The sequence below is a fragment of the Misgurnus anguillicaudatus genome, chromosome 10 (genome assembly GCF_027580225.2).
Source record: "Misgurnus anguillicaudatus chromosome 10, ASM2758022v2, whole genome shotgun sequence".
In the NCBI taxonomy this organism is placed as follows: Eukaryota; Metazoa; Chordata; class Actinopteri; order Cypriniformes; family Cobitidae; genus Misgurnus; species Misgurnus anguillicaudatus.
In genome coordinates this window covers 19,318,679-19,338,696 of record NC_073346.2, presented here as the reverse complement: position 1 = coordinate 19,338,696, position 20,018 = coordinate 19,318,679, and the positions used below count along the sequence as shown (strand labels likewise).

The 20,018-nt window shown below is 38.3% G+C and overlaps 1 protein-coding gene across 2 annotated transcripts; it reads left to right on the top strand.

Moving 5' to 3' along the window:
• The first annotated feature begins 46 nt into the window (after positions 1–46).
• Positions 47–19,737, top strand: LOC129448776 (uncharacterized). 2 transcript variants are annotated; one of them, XM_055211379.2, is made up of 9 exons: positions 49–312; positions 3,646–3,707; positions 4,165–4,185; positions 4,288–4,560; positions 5,536–5,829; positions 8,245–8,535; positions 8,619–8,788; positions 8,904–9,005; positions 16,131–19,737. In XM_055211379.2, the coding sequence occupies exons 2-9, from the start codon at positions 3,653–3,655 to the stop codon at positions 17,100–17,102; spliced, it is 2,178 nt and encodes a 725-aa protein (XP_055067354.2). In that variant the 5' UTR covers positions 49–312; positions 3,646–3,652; the 3' UTR covers positions 17,103–19,737. The 2 variants fall into 2 exon arrangements, with proteins under 2 accessions (XP_055067356.2, XP_055067354.2); XM_055211381.2 differs by lacking the exon at positions 4,165–4,185 and having other exon boundaries at positions 47–312.
• Positions 19,738–20,018: the final 281 nt, after the last annotated feature.

Below are 20,018 nucleotides of genomic sequence, written 5' to 3'. Positions count from 1 at the left end.
GGCGTTGGTCTCTGTAATAGATCGATGTGAAGAATATATTATAACAGCTTAAGGTGGCTTGAGCAAAGGTTGGCAGTGTTGAATCCTCGTGACACGCCCATAAGCGGCTGTAGCGCCAGGTTTTACACACTGCACTCGAGACCATATGAGGTACCGGACGGATTCCTGAAGTAGATCTCAGTCTTGAAGTGATTTTCTCCAGAATCGAAGAGAAAAGAAGGTCGTAAGGAGAAAATAAGCTGTCGAAGAGGCAATTTGCACTTATTAATCGTGCTTACAGTTCATCATTTAAGAGGATTTTGGAAGTATACGGTAAGGATGTCAATTTTGCGGTATAAACGGGCTCGGTCATTGAAGGGTTAAATTCTGCAGTTTCTGCCTCGTCTGGTACTTTTCCGGCTGGTTAAAGTTGGCTATTGCCGTTGAGATGAAAATGAAATGCGGTGTCAATTTTAAGGGTTTGGAAGAGCAGGTTGTATTTTTCTGCGCTGATGGAGAAATTTGCGCCTGCATAGCATCACATTAAATGCCTCGTCAGCGCGCGCCCTCCGGTTCACAGCATCTACAGTAGCGTGCCAGAAATTTGTCACATTTACGTTAATGTGGTGAGCCGACAAATTTGTGCATCGCTCAGCGCCAAATAAATGGTCGTTTTTTTTGTAAATACTAAAAAATTTACGAGTTGTTTTTAATGTTATTCATTTAAATAAGACGATTTACTGCGGCTCAATTGGCCTGTTTCATTTCGACGCGCGCGCACGGTAATAACCCGAACTAGTGTAGGCGATCTGCCTCACCGTGAAAATCTGTTTGCCTGGCAAATATTTTAATGATTGGGAGGGAAAAAGGTCGTAACAGAAAGGTTCAGTCAGAAACGGAGACCGCTCTGGGGTAGTCAAGTCAAGGATGCCGCCGCCCCTCTTATCACATATGGACTCTCCCTCAAAACCCATCCGACTGTGTGAACTGGGCGTTGAGCTTGTGGTACCCAAAAAATATGTTTAGTTAGTCACATATAGCGCAATTGTTAAAACATTGCGTTAACGGTACGAAAGGTTTTGGATTTAAACACAGAACACACATACTGATGAGATTTATCTTGAATGCACTGTTAGTAGCTTTAGAAGCGTCTACTAAACGTAATTTAAATGTAGTGCCATAATCTAATCTCCTTTCATGTCGATCGACCGGGATTTCTCTAATATTATTTTTTTTCCTGGTCGTCTGGTTAAAGTCATTACAATAGATTATCATTTGAGAGGGGATGTAGGCTTTACAGGCAATGAAGTTTGATGTAGTCTACTGAAAATAACTGGTGTGGAAATCATATGCAGATTCCTGATACCTTTGTATTTGGACATGACCTGCTTTTAACATAAATGTAATGATCACATATGGATCTGCACATTGAGATACTGATTTTCTGTTTATATTATTGTACAAGTTTGGACTTTTGACATTATCTTCTGATACTAGCAGTTAATATATTATCAGATAATTAAAAGCACATTTTCTCAACGTCCTGTTTATCTTTTGCACTCAAGAGGAAAGCATTGTCTTGTGACTGTTGTGGTCTGTATTCCTCTCTCATCTTTCTTGCTGCTGCGTGTTTTATGGATGCCGTGTCTTATGCTCATTTATTATGGGAAATGCTGAAAGAGAGAGAGAGAGAGCATGTGGACCAGATGGCACTTTTTCCATGTAAAGCTTAATTAAAGCAAACACATTTATAATGATGCATTTTCAAGTTTTTGCAACTGAATGGTAGTAAATTGTTCATGGGTTATTGTTGAGAGTCAGGGCAGAAGTCTTTTATGAAACCACAAGTAATGTGGGATGTCTGCTCTTCTGAATGCTTGCCTTTTTTTTAATGTCTAGCTGGGTTTTTATTGTTATCTCGTTAGAAATGCTTATATCTCATTATATCATTATGTATCAAGTCTCGGCTTTTAGCACACTAAATGTGCTTATTTTGATATTTTCACATTACAAAATAGTACATACAAACTGTATCATAACAATATTTTGTCACCTGTAGCAATTAAACAAATATTTTCATTTGACCATATTTGGATTGTCCGTTCTGAAAAATCCAGACTGATGCTATCTGGTTCTCATTTAATACACATGCATGTTTGCATTTGGCAGACACATACTACCCCAGAGCCTGCGCTGTATCTACCGTACCAGCAGCTCAGCATTTCTCTTTACATGAAGCCAAACAACGTAATGCTGAGATTCCCACTCACAATGACTAGTAAAACCCACATTGTTTTTTATTCATTACAAAACCCCTCTGAGATCATAGAAAAGCAATACACAGCTCGAGCCAGTAAGACCACAATTACAGATACATCCAAATAGCTCTTTAAAGAGGCTCGTTTGTCTGCCGAACCCTTTTAGGTCCGTAATCTGTTGATCTAAATAATGCCGCAGGTTTTAAGCTGACATATTGCATCAACACTGAAAAACAGGGCTTTCTTACATTAACACAATTGAATTGTTGCAGAGCTGCTCTCTATTTGCTGTTGAACGTAGTACTCAATCGATTTGTGTGTCCTTTTTTGTCATTTTCTTATTCTCCAGCTGAATGTGAATATGAGAGCAACTCAGCAATGTACTGTAACAGTTACATGAGTGCAGTCAATTCAAATCCACTGGCTTCACAGACAAAGCTTAGCTAAAGCCAGGACTAGGCCAGTCAATGGCACTGGCTTATTTTAAGATATGTGAGTTTTTTTCAGTTGGGCCAGCTCAAACATAGTCCAGGACTAGCCTTAAAGGGACATTCCACTTTTTTTGAAAATATGCTCATTTTCCAGCTCCCCTAGAGTTAAAGGTGCACTGTGTAAATTTTAGCGGCATCTATTGGTGAGGTTGCGTATTGCAACCAACTGCTCAGTCCACTGCTCACCTCTTGCTTTTGAAACACATAGAGAAGCTACGGTAGCCGCCACCAGACAAACATGACATCGTTGAAGACAACTTAGTAAAAAGTTTGCCAGTTAAGGGCTTCTGTAGAAACATGGCTGCACAAAATGGCAGCTTCCATGTAAGGGGACCCTCTGTGAATGTAGATAAAATGTCTCATTCTAAAGCAATAAACACATAACGGTTCATTATGAAAGGTTTTTATACACCCCTAATCATTTAGTTTTGTATATTACTTTGCATTTCTGTCAAGAGATCCTTCTAAAAATTACACACTGCACCTTTAAACATTTGATTCTTACCGTTTTGGAATCCATTCAGCTGATCCCCAGGTCTGGCGTAAACACTTTTAGCATAGCTTAGCACAATCCATTGAAACTGATTAGACCATTAGCATCGCGTTAAAAATAACCAAAAGAGTTTCGATATTTTAAGAGTTTTGCAAATTGTAATTTTCCATCGGTCTTAGCTAAGCTATGCTAAAAGTGCTTGCGCCAGACCCGGAGATCAGCTGAATGGATTCCAAAACGGTAAAAATCTAATGTTTAACTCTAGGGGAGCTGGAAAATGAGCATATTTTCAAAAAAAGTGGAATGTCCCTTTAAGCCTTGTCTGTGAAACTGGGGGTAAATGTCTTATTTAATTATTTCTAAAGTTAATTTGTAAGGATGGAAGGATATTGTTTAGCATTGGTTCATGTGTATATGTTTTCAGAGCCAATATGCAGAATCTGATGCTGCTCGTCTTAAGCGTGCTGTTGTGCTGTTATTGCTCAGGTAAGAGACTCCTTTCGGTGGTTTACTGTATATGTCTGTCAATATTACCACAATAGGTTTGTACAGTACATCTTTTAATTTTATAATGAATATCTGTCTTCACAAAGGGAACCAAATAGGCTTTCAGTTTCCTAATTGTCATCTGCAGTCATTTGGATCAGGGCATGATATGTTACCAAGCTTGTTAGCCATCTAAATTCTCCATAAGTCTTCATACATAGTGATTAAAGTGCTGAACATGAATACACTTTTCTTATTCTGGTTATGTTTAGAAAATGACAAAGGACTTTTGTCTTTGTGATAAAAAATGTATTCCCACATGAACAATAATTTTGGAAACACTTATTTAAAATGATTATATTAGTAATTTGCATGTTTAAATAGCAAATTTTATATGACTTTACTATTTGTTAACATTAGTTTGTTAATCTAAACATTGGTGCTTCTGGCCTTTTAGCTTTCTCTGCATCTCTGAAAGGTAACGCATATAACATGTTATGATAAGTTATTTTATCATTTAATAAAGGAAAGAACCAGTTTTGCTTACTTTAAAACTAAAATTTTTCTATCTTTCTTTTAGCTCAAGAAGAGACCCAGACTCTGTTTTTAGGGGAAGACTTGCACATCGCCATTCCAGCGGATAGAGCTGATGTGACATTCAAGTCTTCGATTGGTAGAGGAACCGAAAAGGCGCTGATGGCTGCTGGGAAGGCGGTAGATCCTCGTGCCAAACTCAACGATGCTTGGAGCCACCTAATCTTGGAGAATGTTGGAGAAACTGATGAAGGAGTCTACACCATCACATCTTTTCAAAACACTGAGAATGTTACACGCTTGACACTTTATGTTAAAGGTATGGAATAGCAACACAAATTGCAAACATTAGTTACCATTGTTACTTTTAAAAACATATTTTAGCACCTTAATAATCCAGTCACATTGACAGTGAACGCAAACCAAATAGCGTTAATCTTTTATGGTTAGTGTCCATTACTTAGAACCACTGTCTTTTACAAGAACTAATGAGCGAAGGTTACATCATCTAATTAATATTCATGAGCGATGCTAATAAGATTTAAACTAGGCTTTCCCTCCTTTCTCCTCCCCATTAATTCTGCATGACCCTCAGTTCATCATTTATATACATAAAAACCAATAATATGCCTTGAATGTGTCTTATATTACTGTACAGGAGCTATGCGTATTGCAGACTTCCTACAGCAGCACATACACTAAATCGGATAAGTAAAACATACAGGAATAGCTCTGAGTGAAGTCCATTATTATGGGAAGTCATTTTGTGAACAGTGAGGGTGGATTAATGACCCGCTGCAGTAATTGTAGCTCTGTCAAGCCACACCGGGTGCCTTCCGTTTATTTTTTCAGATCCCTTTCTCTTTCACCCGACTCTCTCTTTCTACCATTATTATTGGTGCTTACAATGACAAGCATCACTATTGTTATTGCTCACCTTTGTTTGTGCTACAGACTTAAGCAATACCACAAATCTTACTGAGAAGTGGTATACTACTACATTTATTAGCAATTGGATTTTGCTCCGAGACAAAAAGAGTAGAAAAAACTGCTTAAAACTAAATTACTGGTAGATTGATGGAGGGACTTGGGTCAATAAGCAATCACCTAGCAGATCCCTAGCAACCACCCATAACACCCTAGCAACTAGATAGCAACACAAAACACCTTAGTCACTTCATAGCAATGCCTGGCAAACCCCTACAACACCCTAGCATCATAGTGTGTGACTTTTGCAAAAACCACTTACAGTGTTATCAATAAATGTAAAAATTTTATTTATCTCTCTTTCCAGATTGTTATAATGAGGTCCTGGTCAAGTATGGTTCAGATTTTTACGTAGTGCTGAGCGATATCTCAGAGCCGCTTCAAGTGGGGTTTCGTAACAGTACAGTGGAAGCCAATCAAACCTCGGTGCGGCCTGTGGAACTTCTGAATGCTAATGGGACATCAACAGAGAATTACTACGGCCGAATTTTTGTGACATCTCAAAAGTTCACCCTTCAGGCTGTCACAGGCGCTGATGAAGGTAGTTACACCTTCAGTGCCAGTGGGAAAGAGAAGAAGAAGATCTGCCTAAAAGTGAAAGGTAAGAGTGAGTTTCATCACACATGGATGAACAAACTGTATTACAGAGTATGTTTTATGGGGACTGATGTGATGTGTAATAAAAGAATAGTTCCCCCAAATATGAACATTCTTTTAGAATTTACTTACTGAAATTATACAATTTGTCATAAACTGTAATCGTCCACTGCAGCAACTGACGAGACGGATGACGTGATATCCTCTGCTTCGCTCTCATTGGTAGTCACTCTCGAAAGTCGCTCATGATTTGCATAAAGTTAAACTTTTCTCTACCTTGTCACATTGCTGGACATGCCCATTTTCTTTTGCCAACGTTCACTGTTGCTCGTGTTGCTCGTGTTTCCATTAGAATAAATGAGCTCATGTTGCTCTACCACTTCTAGTCACTGGTGGTCTCATCAGGGTAATCCGCGCAGTGTTGTTGTAGAAATATCCATATTTAAAACTTTATTAACGAAAATAACTACCTTCCGGTAGCGCGGCCATCTTAGTCGCGTCCGCATTCAAGATCATAGCTTTGCGCAGCTTACGGAGGTTACTCTGCTGCTGCTCTGTGCCCCCGCCCTCCGAATTTGTCATACGTCACTAAGAAAAGTGCGTAGCGTACACTACGCTAATTCTCTCCTGAATGCAGAGGAGTCTAGGATGGCAGCGCTACCGGAGGGTGGTTGTTTTCGTTAATAAAGTTTTTAATATGGATATTTCTACAACAAAACCGCGCGGATTACGCTCAGAAGGACTTTGTTTATCATCCTGGAGCCGTTTGGATTTATTTTTCGTTTGCCGCGAAAACAAGAGCTATTCGCCTCAAACACGTCTTCGCCCAAGTTGAAAATATTAAACTTAAGCGAAAAATTCACATGACACGAAGTTAAATCCCGCGAGTAATCTAGAGCGAGGAACGTGAAGCCCCACGTTTGGTGTGTACGTAGCATTAGAGCCACTTGAAGTTGCTTTGAAACTGCAATTTGGACCTTCAAACCGTTGGGTTCAATTGAAGTCCACTAAATGGAGAAAAATCCTGGAATTATTATTTTTTTAAACTTACTTTCTTTTCAACTGAAGAAAGAAAGACATAAGGATGAGAAAATTATCAGGACATTTTCTAATGAAAATGGAGTAAATCTTTTAATGATAGATGTACAGTATGTGCTTTTTGGAGCTTCGCCATGTTGACCATAAGAACGTAACAGCATTTTTATATAAAATTGTTTACTTTTATGCATTTGGCAGACACTTTTATCCAAAGAGTCATACAGGGTAAACATTTTTATTAGTATTTTATTAGTATGTGCATTCTCTTAATTTGAACCCATGACTTTTTGCACTGCTAATGCAATGCTCTATCACTGGGATAAGGAAGTCATACATTATTTATTTTCATATTTGGATGAACTACTGTACTCCTTAATATCCTAAGACTGACCTTAATGGTACAGCTAAATAAATGAAAAATGAGTGAAATATGTCATAGCTACAGATAATAATAATAAAACTGTCTGCTGACAGGGTGAAGTGGACATCGGTGCGGTTACCAAATGAGTAGTATTTACTTATTGATAATATAAGATTAATATAGGTTTAAATTACATTATTTTGTGGGAATAAAGAGACCGCAGTGTGATGCGCAAGACAAGAAACCACTGTTGGTCATTGGTTGCCGGGGACAACTGTCAGCTTTACTGTGTAGTGGCCATTATAGATAATGTGACTGTTCAATGCCGTACAGAGCATACAGAGGGAAAGAAGAAATCTTCTGGGTATTTCATAACACAAAAAGTGATGATAGTAGAGAGAGTACAAAGAAATAGAGAGAGAGACAGATGGCACAGATTCTTGAGTCATGCTTGCAGCATTTATTCTCTAAAACATTTATGATTGCTCCTCAATGCTTTTTTCACTCAATGACATCACCTCAGCAAAAAAACTGTTGAGGTCATTGGCCATCTTGGTTATAGACCCCTTCACGGTTTACGTCACAGGCTGTTCCCACTGCGCATGTCGGGGTCAGAAAAGCCATTACAGCAGATTGAGTTGCGTATTATTCGGTATCGTCAAAAATGCCTACTTACGTAGTGGGCTGTGAAAATCGCACCAGGTCTTCCGTTAAGTTTTCGCGATTCATGCAGAATCTCAAAAACAAAAAAAAAAATACAACATCTGCGTCTGCAAGCAATTAACGTGCAGACTGGGACAATGCAAAGATCAAGAGGCTTGTGTTTGTAGTGCTCACTTCATATGAGGTAAGTCATCATTTTTCAGACCTGTTAGATTAAATTATTAAGCCTAAATGGTATGAACAGTTCGACCCCGTGCTGCGCGCGCACCCGATAGTCATTCAATGTTTACAAACCTTGAAGGGGTCTATAATACCAGCTCTTTCTTTCTTTCTCTTCCTTTTTTCACTCTTTTCCAGCACATCAGGTATTTGTCACCCTTACATACGGTGGCACTCTGAAAATAAATCTTCACATGAATAGCTCCTTAGCTCGCCTGCTCTACACCCCTAACTCTGATAAGACTAGTAAGTATGTGATTCTGGAGAGGGGAGAGCTCAAAATGCCTCCTAATCTGAATTTCGAGGATCGTCTCTCTTTGGAGGAGTCTGTCTGCGTGCTGACGGGATTGAAGGCCAGCGACGCCGGAGTTTTTAGTGAGACTGACCTTCACGGATTCCACGTGTCTGAAGTCTACCTTGAGGTGGAGGGTAAGATGATAAGGAGAAATAAAATTGACAGTTTATTAGATTTTCATGTACCAAACTTATTTGTGTTTGTCTTTTTCTTTCAGAATACAGGCTTCCTAATCTCTACATTGCCATCATTGCTCTGGTGGCATTAGTGGTGTTGCTGCTGTTGGTGTGTTTGATCTCATGTTTGATTAAGATACGCAAACGTGCAGCGAAGGCCAAAGCCCCTGAGGAGAACACAGAGAAAGTGGAGGGAGATGCCTTTAGACAGGTATCTACCTCCTGTTATACAAATAGAAAAACGTGGACATTTAAGTGGCTTCAAAATACATTTAGTACATTTTGGAGGTCTATTTGGGTTTTATAATATAAAAATATTTCTGCAGGTTGTGAAAGATGCCTGTACCAATCAGAATGAGGAAGCTCCAGCCCTGTCACAGAAAGAGGACATCACTGAGAAATCACAGAGCACAGAGGTCAGCATTAAGGTGAGTTCTTAGTATCTGAAAAATACACTAGTCACTAGATTTAGCACATTTGCACCTTAACTTCAAGAGGTATGGAGCCAGAATGATCTCAAAAAGAATACATATACAAAGCATAATTCATAAACGCACAGCACAATTCACATTTACAAAATCAGATTTGTAAATTCAAAATGCAGTTCATAAACACACAAGCGAATGCACAAATATTTCCCCAAATGCTCACATAAATTCAAAATGTTTTCACAAATCTGTATATATCATGTTTTTGAATGAATTATCATCACACATTTATGAATGTTACATTTATTTATGGATCGTTGAATCTGCGTTTTCAAATCGCCACACGTGTGTGGATTGCTTTGAATTTGTGTGTGGTATTTTTGAGAGCTTCTTGCCAGGTTGCGATTCATAAATACCTTTTTTGAATGACGTTCTGTTTAGCCAATCGCATTGAGCTTTTAATCCACCAATCATAACGCTCCATACCGAACTGAATCAAGAAGCACAACGCTGCGCTCTACTGTGCAGTGTCTGCATTAGTTTAAACACAGAGCGGGACATTCTCAGCAAGATCACACTCAACCAGTAAGTAAAGTTTACTTTTTGTATCTGATTCTGATTTATAATTTTATATAATTATATATTCGTAAGGGTTGTTTTTATTAGTGTAGTGGGGTAAGGATTTACATGCATATAAGTACAGTGGTATTAAAAGAGGATTCACTACACATCTTATAAATCATGTTATGTACAGACAAGCAGATAAGCACAGAATATTGCAGTTTATTTTCATAGAACACACCCTGGGTGCCATTTTATGCTTTGTGTTTATATTAATTTATGTTTGCTAAATCTCATGATATTTGCATCGATTACTTCATTGACTACATTTATAGTACCATTTTGTCTCGTGAGTGTCCAGTATCTTATCATACTGTATTTATCAATCATTGTGTTTAATATTAGAGAGAAGAATACATGGAGTAAAATACATTCACAGTAAATATGAATTCATGTTCCTAATGCTTATTATTCACATCCTAATTACATGTTCTCCAACATGTTATTTACATAATCGTTTGCAACATTAAATATTAATGAATGCAATCAACCCCAAAATTTGGTAGGTATTGCAAAATAAACTAGACAACCAATTGCATTAAAAAACAACAACGTTATTTTACAAAACTGTCCTTTAAAGGATTACTTAATTTTCTTTAAAAGGAATCTAGATAATTTACCCCCATGTCATCCAAAATATTGATTTCTTTCTTTGTTCAGTCGTGAAGAAATGTACGTTTTTTAAGAAAAATATGCTTATTTTCCAGCTCCCCTAGAGTTAAACACTTAGTTTTTATAGTTTTGGAATCCATTCAGCGGATCTCCTGGCGGTTCCACTTTTAACATAGCTTAGCACAATCCATTGAACCTGACTAGACCATTAGCATCCCACTAAAAAAATAACCAAAGAGTTTTGATATTTTTCCTATTTAAAACTTGACTCTTCTGTAGTTACATCGTGTACTAAGACCGACGGAAAATTAAAAGTTGTGATTTTCTAGGCTGATATGGCTAGGAACTATACTCTCATTCTGGCGTAATAATCAAGGACTTTGCTACTGTAACATGGCTGCAGCAGGCGCAATGATATTATGCAGCACCCAAAATTGTCCCCTTGCTAACTATCAATTGCAGGGGACTATTTTCTGGCAATGCGTAATATCATTGCGCCTGCTACGCAATTTAACTGTAGGGGAACTGAAAAATGAGCTTATTTTCAAAAAAAAAGTGGAGTGTCCCTTTAATAGACTTTATTGGACCCCGACAGTTTACAGTTTCAACGCAGATTCAACATAACTTGTGTCAGTTTATTGTTTTAAATTGTCTGCACATGTGCGTTTCACATATGTAACATGTGACCTTTCGAGGTGCTAACGCAATTACGTGAGGTGAGGTCGCGCTGGTGCAAGACAAGAAGTTAAAAAGTGATTTTTTTTTCTTGCCAAAAATAACAATTGTTTTACTAGATAAGACCCTTATGCCTCATTTGAAAATGTTTAGAGCCCTTTGAAGCAGCATTAAAACTGCAATTTTAAACTGTAAACTGTTGGGGTCCATTTAAATCCATTAAAATAAGAAAGATCCTGGAATGTTTTCCTCAAAAAACTTAATTTCTTCTCGACTGAACTAACAAAGACATAAACATTTTTGATGACATGGGAGTAAATTATCAGGATTTTTTTAAGAAACTGGAGTAATCCTTTAAAGGGATAGTTCGGCCAAAAATTATATTGGTCCCATGATTTGCTCACCCCGAGGCCGTTCGGGATGCATGTGTCCATCATTTTTCAGACAAACACATTCCAAAAAATGTGCATCCATCCTTCAGGAATAAAACGGCACCAGGATGATAAACAAAGGCCTTTTGAGGGTAATTCGCACCGTTTTGTTGTAGAAATATCCACATTTAAAACTTTATAAATGAAAATAACTTGCTTCCAGTAACGCCGCCATCTTAGTCGCGTCCGCATTCAAGATGAGAGCGTACGCAGTTTATGAAGGTTTCTCTGCTGCTGCGCCGTACCTCCGGCCTCCGCATTTGTCATACGTCACTAAGACAAGTTTGTACACTACACGTATACTCTCTACTAAATACAGCGGAGTTTAAGATGGTGGCATTATCGTAAGTTAGTTATTTTCGTTTATAAAGTTTTAAATATGGATATTTCTACAACACCACACAGATTACCCTTTGTTTATCATCCTGGAGCCGTTTGGATTTCTTTAGGAAAGGATATATGCAAATTTTTTGGACTTGAAGGAGCTGAACCCCGTAACCTAACTGTTAAGCAGCTGGAAGATATCAGACATTTTCTAAAATAACTGAAAATGTGTTTGTCTGAAAAATATGCAACTCGGACAGCTTGGGGGTGAGTAAATCATGGGTTTAATATCATTTTTGGCCGAACTATCGCTTAAATAAGACGTCTTCAAAGAAACTCATTCAACCTCCTATAGAAAGAGAGAGGTGATTAGAAAAGCATAAACGTGTTAAAATAGCATTTGCATTCTTTTCATTTTATCTGAACAATAGTAGCAAAACAAAGTAATGTTACGGAAAAGTAAAAATAAGTATGTAGTACTAAAACTTTCAGTATTTGTAGGGTCTGTTTCACTTTCACATCTGGCCCATTGTCTCATGTTTTCATTCCAATGATTGTATTCATGCTGTTCATGTCATATTAATTGTCTTTGTGATTCAAGAAATTACAGAGAATGTGTTGCCTTGAATGTGATAGATTTAACACTTGACAGGCGACCCGTTTCTGATTAATTTCAGACAACATATTCTATTCCCTATCTTACAGGCTCAGCACCCCAACAGGCCAAGCATTCCATCAGTCCAGTAGACCTACTGGGCAGCTTCTTCATCACTACACCACATACAGGAATGACAAGAACCACCAGCGTGATCTTCACGCCACTCATAAGCCATCCTATTGAAAACAAACAAAGACATACACATTTAAATACCACTTTTAAGTTATTGTAATTTTTATCTTAAACAGCTGAATACCTGCTTATAGACCCTTGCAGAATCACATCCTGTTTTAGTTTCAGTGCACAAAAATTGAACTGAATCAAAATGTTAAACACACTTAATTCTAGACGTTAATTTTAAAGCTGAAACAGGAGGTGATTCTGGACCAGTATTATTACATCTTATACATATACATATAAGTGTTGCGTGTGGTTATGTTGTATTATTTTCCTGAATCCAAAGCAGCTGGAACTTAAAACTTAATGCATCATATTTCCTTTTACCTCCTCAAAAGCGAGAACACATGGAGCCACAAACATTTTTGTTGTGCAGCTTAAAATCATCATCATATCTAATTACAAAACTATTTTGTGCTGGCATCTGGTTATGGTAACTAGGTCAAATATTAGCAATATGAATGCTTACAGCTTCAGCACGAATAATAAACGTGATGAACTATAAGAACTATGCAGATTGTGAAAAAGTGACCGGTCTGACTAATGTCAGAAACAATTACAGCCATATACATTCTGCATTAAACAGAAAGTCATGGATGTAACTTTTAAACTTTTTTTATCCGTAACTTTAACTTACAAACGCCTCCACTGAGCGAGAATGCTGTAAAGCTCAGGCAGTGCTGTTTATATTCTGTGCTTATCTGCTGGTTTGTACATAATAGGATTCATAAGATGTGTAGTGATCGTATTTTAAACCTACTGTATTTATGCATGAAAAGCCTTTATCACATTAAGCGTTCTAGAATGTGCCGTTTATAACACTGCAAAACACCTCACTTCACTAATATAAGTACTAATAGTGCCCCCGTGTCAACAAGCTTTGCCCCCCACCCTGTATGGGTATAAGCGGAGGTCGGAGCCAGCTGCAAACAGGTGTGTCAGCCTCAAGTGGGTGGGACTTTAGCAGCTAGTGGGCTATACAAGTCCCAAAGGATTTTGATTGGTTTATTTAAAGTCATGTGTGATGTCGTATTGCTTTGAGTTCCACAGTTGATTTTGATTGGTTTATTTAAAGGGATAGTTCACCCAAAAATGTAAATCCTGTCATCATTTACTCACTCCCATGTTGTTACAAACCGGCATAGATTTCTTTGTTCTGATGTCCATAGGGGAAGATATTTGAGGAATACTTGAAACCAAATCGATCAAAGAGCCTCATTCACTTCCATAGTATTCTTTTATTCTATGGAAGTCAATGGGGCCTCTGATCGATTTGTTTACATTCCTCAAAGTGTCACCCTTTGTGGTCATCAAAACAAAGAAATGTATGCAGGTTTTTAACAACATGAGTAGGTTTTTTTTTTCGATCCTTGCAGCTACATCTAAATATTTGGTATTTCGAGTCTGACGGTAGTACGATTTCAGGGCTGTTCCATCTTACAGAAACATATATTATACCCTAAACCACGGTGAAGTTTTAAAGTTTGAGTGCTTGACATAAACTACGCTATCGTCATGTAAACAGACTCGGAACAAGTATTTTGTTAAAGCCCACTAGACAAGCCCCTCGCATTTGTGAAATCCACCCTATTTGCGGCGTAAGCTTCCTCCCACTTGCAGGGTTTGGCATAAGCTCCTCCCACCTGCAGGTATTCGGTCTGCAGCAATATTCCCTTGCCCCCTTGGGCACCCTAAATCTGAAATCGTATTACACCAAACCGAATACAGAGTCTTCGTCATACAGTCAACAGAAATATTTCTTAATAGATAATACATCACAATATCATGTTTACTAAGTGAGAAAAAATATTAAACTGTTCTATATTCCTATAGTACAGTGTCGCATATGTTAAATCTACATAAAGCAGTCATGAATATGCAAAAGAGTCAGCAGCTGCCAGAGAACAGGTATACCAGGCAAATATGAATTTGTTATTCATGCTAATATAATGAGATAAAATGTACCTTACAGTATATTCATTGAATGTGATTTTTGCCTTATAATTAAAGTAAATGGTCTGTAATACTAAAGGACAAACTTATTCTATAATATATATTAATAATTTGTGTTATATAATTGAATGAACCCCTCTTTAATCACGCTCACAAAAAGGATGTGTATATTATAAACACAGTGTTTGTATTATGCTATTCAACACAATACGTGCCATTTTATGTTAAACAAATAAAACGTACAACACAAGTTATGTTAAAAGTAACAAAATATGTTGTCCTTTTTATTTATTAAACACAACACATAGGGGTGGTGTCCCGGACAGGGATTAACTTAAACCAGGACTAGGCCTTAGTTTAATTAGGAAATATTAACTAGTTTTAACAAACATGCCTTACTAAAAACATTACTTTTGTGTATTTTGAGGCAAAACAAAGGGCACTGATGTATTTTAAGATAATTCAGTGCAAGTTGTTTTCACTTTGGACAGCCCTTACATTTATTTTAGTCTAGGACTAATCCCTGTCCAGGAAAACATCCCATAATGTGTTATAACACAATGTGCGGCTAAACAACCTTTTTGAGAGTGTGTTATTTGTGAGTTGTTTTACTTTCATATATGTATTTAGTTTACAGATGCAGAAAGTGCCTATGTGCAAATATGCTAAATTGTTATAATTGTAATTTTGACTATACAATTTTTGTTGTCAAATAAATAAAGATGAAACATTCTTTTGAGTTGAACTTGTTTTATTGGCTTTATTGGTGATAAATGACATAAAAAATCTTTTATATATTTTAAAGGTGGTGTGAACCACCACTGTTCATAAATGTGTGATGATGATAATTAATTCAAGAACATGATTTTTAAATATTTTTTAACATTTTGAATTTATTTAGATGAGAGATGTATTTGTATGAGCATTTTGGGAAATATTTGTGCTTTCACTTGTGTTTATTAACTGCATTTTGAATTTACGAGTCTGATTTTAAAAATGTGAATTTGTGTTGTGCATTCTTGAATTATGTTCTGTATGCACTCACCTAAAGGATTATTAGGAATACCTGTTCAATTTCTCATTAATGCAATGGTGTGGGGGATGTCAATTGGGCATCGTTTAAATGCCACGGCCTACCTGAGCATTGTTTCTGACCATGTCCATCCCTTTATGAACACCATGTACCCATCCTCTGATGGCTACTTCCAGCAGGATAATGCACCATGTCACAAAGCTTGAATCATTTCAAATTGGTTTCTTGAACATGACAATGAGTTCAGTGTACTAAAATGGCCCCCACAGTCACCAGATCTCAACCCAATAGAGCATCTTTGGGATGTGGTGGAACTGGAGCTTTGTGCCCTGGATGTGCATCCCACAAATCTCCATCAACTGCAAGATGCTATCCTATCAATATGGGCCAACATTTCTAAAGAATGCTTTTAGCACCTTGTTGAATCAATGCCACATATAATTAAGGCAGTTCTGAAGGCGAAAGGGGGGTCAAACACAGTATTAGTATTGTGTTCCTAATAATCCTTTAGGTGAGTGTATGTATTTTTTTAAGATTATTCTGGCTCCATACAGAAGTATTTGCTATAAAATGCTGAAGTATACTATTTATTTAATATGTTTTCCTCAGTATGCTATAAGAGTGCTGTGTATTTTGCTCAGGGTTTGGAGGTGTCAACTAAGGAGCCAAGTCTCCAGGAAAGGAATCTTGAGACCAGTGACTCTGGTGTAGGCTTTAATACCTCTGGGATTCCACTTGACAGTGATACAGATGTTCAAACAGCACCCATAGATTCTGATGTGTTAAGTTCCTCTGCCGCCCCATCACTTAAAACAGCTCCAGAGCCAAAGTCTGCCCCCTCACCTCCAAAACCAGCACCAACTTCTGATCTGAAACCAGCACCCGTGGCCAAGTCGACGGCTCCTCCTCCACCTTCTCCTGAACCCAAAGTAACACCTGAATCCAAACCTGCTGCGTCACCCGAGCCAAAACTGACCCTCTCATCGACACCCGAAACAAAAGCAACCTTAACTCCATCACCTGAACCAAAGCCAGCTGTGACACCCGAACCAAAGCCAGCTGTGACACCCGAACCAAAACCCGAGGCCACCAAACCAATTCCGAGCCCAACTCCTGAAGCCCCCAAAACATTAACACCAACACCCGATGCCAAACCACCCACTACTCCAGATGCCAAACCAGCAGTATCGCCTGCTCTTGAGCCCACACCAATTAAAGTCAGCACCCCTGAACAGAAACCTGCTGTTAGCCCGACTCCTGAAGCCCCAAAAACATCGACCATCACTCCTGATCTGGATCCAACCCCTGAGCCTAAAGCCTCTTCACCTGCTTTGCAATCTAAACCACCCGTCTCACCGATTCTCGACCCGAAGCCAACCACAAACGGTACTCCCGAATCCAAGGATGACATTTCTCCTAAGCTGGATGTGAAGACCACGGAGGCACCAGCATCTACCCCTCCTAAATCTCCTGATACTGGGAAAAGCTTGCTCAAAACTCCCGAGGTCATATCCAGCGGAGGTCTTTCTCCAGAGGGAAAACTAGACTTGGCTTCTCCTAGTGACAGTGCACCTCCTTCCAGCACTGATGGAGCTGCACCAACTGAGATTTAAACCGTAGCCTCTTTCCTGCCTCCTCTGAGTGTATTAACCACCACAGACAATCGAGACACTTGACTTACCAACAAAGAAGAGCTAAGTGACTTCCTATGAGGGTGGGATTCTTACGTCTTTTAAGTCTCACTTTTAATACGATTAGCGTGCATCAAAAGATATTTACACTGTCAGTTCACTCAGTTTACTAATATTTATTCACCCTGTGACTGTAAAGTGTAACACATCAAATACAGAGATATAGCACCACTGGCTAATTTTACTCAGAGGGGTGAATTCACTAAACAGTTACACCATTTTTGCGGTGCAAAAGGCTTAACCAGACGCTCCATGGTTTAGCACAAAACATGCCTTCTTTCTATGTAATTTAGGTTTGTTTAAAGACTTTATACGCTGATTGTGTAGGTTTTCTGACTAAGTCTTCAAATTATGATAAAATGAGTGTTTCCTACATTTAACGGAGCTGATTCAGATGCTTGGACTGCAGTATTGTATAATGCAGGATTGTCCCAGTAAAGTATGCCATGGCATTGTGCCACGACATTCATACAACCTAGCACTCCTCCTAACACAAACCGGCCTGTGAGATTGAAAGAAATAGCAGCATGCAAATTGCATCACTTCTTTCATGAATAAGGGGCTGTTTACACCAGGTATTAAGATGCATTTTGGTCGATCGGATCACAAGTGGACGACACTAAATAAAGGCGTAAATCGGGTGTAACATGTTTTGAGCTTGTGCACTTTAGACACTCGTGCACTTTTGAGGTACTTGAAAATGCATTCAACCGGATTGCTTTTGTGGTGTAGATGCTCATGTGGTCAAATGTGTTCGAGCACCCACAAAAGGACGCCTACTTTCCACCTACTGACCTTAGGGTGGCCATACGTGCCATTTTCGTCGGGCTCATAATGGCCGGGATTTCGGGTGCACCCTCCGGAAGTCGCATACGTCATCGAGGTTCTCACATTTCAGTTAAATACATTATAAAATTAAGATTTATTTCTCTTAAGACATACAATCATTGTAGTTTCATTCTTACCTTGAAATCTAATGGTGGTCAACCAATGCGACTTCCGGAGGGCGCCTCCGGGGTCCTGGCCGGGATGCGTTTGTCGAGGGTGGCACGCATGGCCACCCTAACTGACCTAATAATGTACCGAGCATAATGTTTTTCCTGACTTGTCGCCCATAGACCCTCACCCATAAACCATCCCCAAAGAAATCAGGAAAGAAGCAGTCGGAAGTGGACAAAGGAGACATGTTTCTTTCTCGTCTACTTGTGATTTGATTGACCAAAGCGCATCTTAATACCAGGCATAAACATGGCATCAGACACCACAGGCAGAGCAAATGGTTCTTAGTGAATTCCCCCTCAATAAGGGAGTCTGTCGGGGCTTTTTATGTGTATAAAAACAAACATCCCATCCTCGTCACTGCATGAAGATAGTGAGAAAATAAATTTTATCATCTGTTCCATAATCCAAACTTTCTGCGGTAAAACTTAGGAAAAGTTTTAAATCTTTACAAGATTATTTTGACCAGTAGGCAAATCCAAAGTTTAACATTGATGCTGTTGAGTGATTCGTTTGAAGAAAGCCAGCAAGATAGCCTTGTTTCTGAAGAGTCTTCTTGTTTCTGCGATTATTACTATGAATAGTGCAACACTCAATATGGCCGCTTTCGCGACGGAAGTCCCTCCATTAAGTCATTAATCGATAAAGACTGATGATTCTCTGGGGGAGGGACTCTTTACAGGGCGTTTGCCAACTTGTGCGCATGCCAGGAGCTGAAGCGACATTGAAAAATGGTGTTTTGGTACAGTTGATGTCAGATGTCTTAATTGTTGGGCGGAAACATGTTATTTAATTGTGATTATAGCACACTATTCTGTCCTTCCGCATTCAAGTAGATAGGACTTTAGTCTTACGTGACTGAAATGACTGCCGGAGGCGCTGCAAACATGGCTGGCTAGTGACATGACTTCCATAAAGGGATTTGGTCCAACCCTTGAAAATATTGGTCTAGTGGATGTTCTTCATGGATGTGACAATGCACATTTCCTGTTCATTCAGTATTGCAAGAGTTGTTGAAATATGTGACCCTGGACTACAAAACCTTAACCCTTACAAAAATTAACCATGATTTTACTACAGTTAAAACCAAAAAACCTTGGTTACTGTAGTAAAACCATGGTTTTGCTGATAGTAATCAATACACACAAAAAAACATGGTTACAACACTTTTACCACAAAAAAACATAGTTAATTTTCGTAAGGGAAGTAGCACCTATATTTGTAACAATAGCCAACAATAAATTGTGGGGGGTCAAAATTGAAGATTTTTCTTTTATGCCCAAAATAATTGAGTTATTAAGTAAAGATCGTGTTTCATGAAGATATTTTGTAAATTTCCTATCGCAAATATATCAAAACTTTCTTTTTTGTGTGGTTGCAGTTGCTAATGACTTCATTTTGACAACTTTAAAGGTGATTTTCTCAATATTTAGATTTTTTACACCCTCAGATTCCAGATTTTCAAATATTTGTACCTCGGCCAAATATTGTCTTATCCTAACAAACCATACATCAATGCAAAGCTTATTTCCATTACAGATAATGTATAAATTTCAATTTAAGCTTATATGACTGGTTTTGTAGTCCAAGGTCACATATATGCTTCTGTGAAAGAAATGTGTTTTGGGGGAATATAGATCTGATAAGTTTAATGTTCTAAATGGGTTCCATATTGAAATCACCATGGTTACTAAACTGATAAAATAGGATTATGAGTTACGATGCTTCCATAATACAGGCCTAGATTGAATAATCTCAGTGGTATGGCAGAAAATGTTTCTGTTATCCCATCTGTTATCAGTGATTCTTCTTATCTGTTCTTAAGGTTTCAGGATGTGT

Coding starts and splice junctions, on each gene's coding strand:
- LOC129448776 (XM_055211379.2), top strand. CDS start 3,653: ATGCAGAATCTGATGCTGCTCGTCTTAAGCGTGCTGTTGTGCTGTTAT. Junction 8,789..8,903: donor AGGGAGATGCCTTTAGACAG/GTATCTACCTCC, acceptor ATATTTCTGCAG/GTTGTGAAAGATGCCTGTAC. Junction 9,006..16,130: donor GCACAGAGGTCAGCATTAAG/GTGAGTTCTTAG, acceptor TATTTTGCTCAG/GGTTTGGAGGTGTCAACTAA.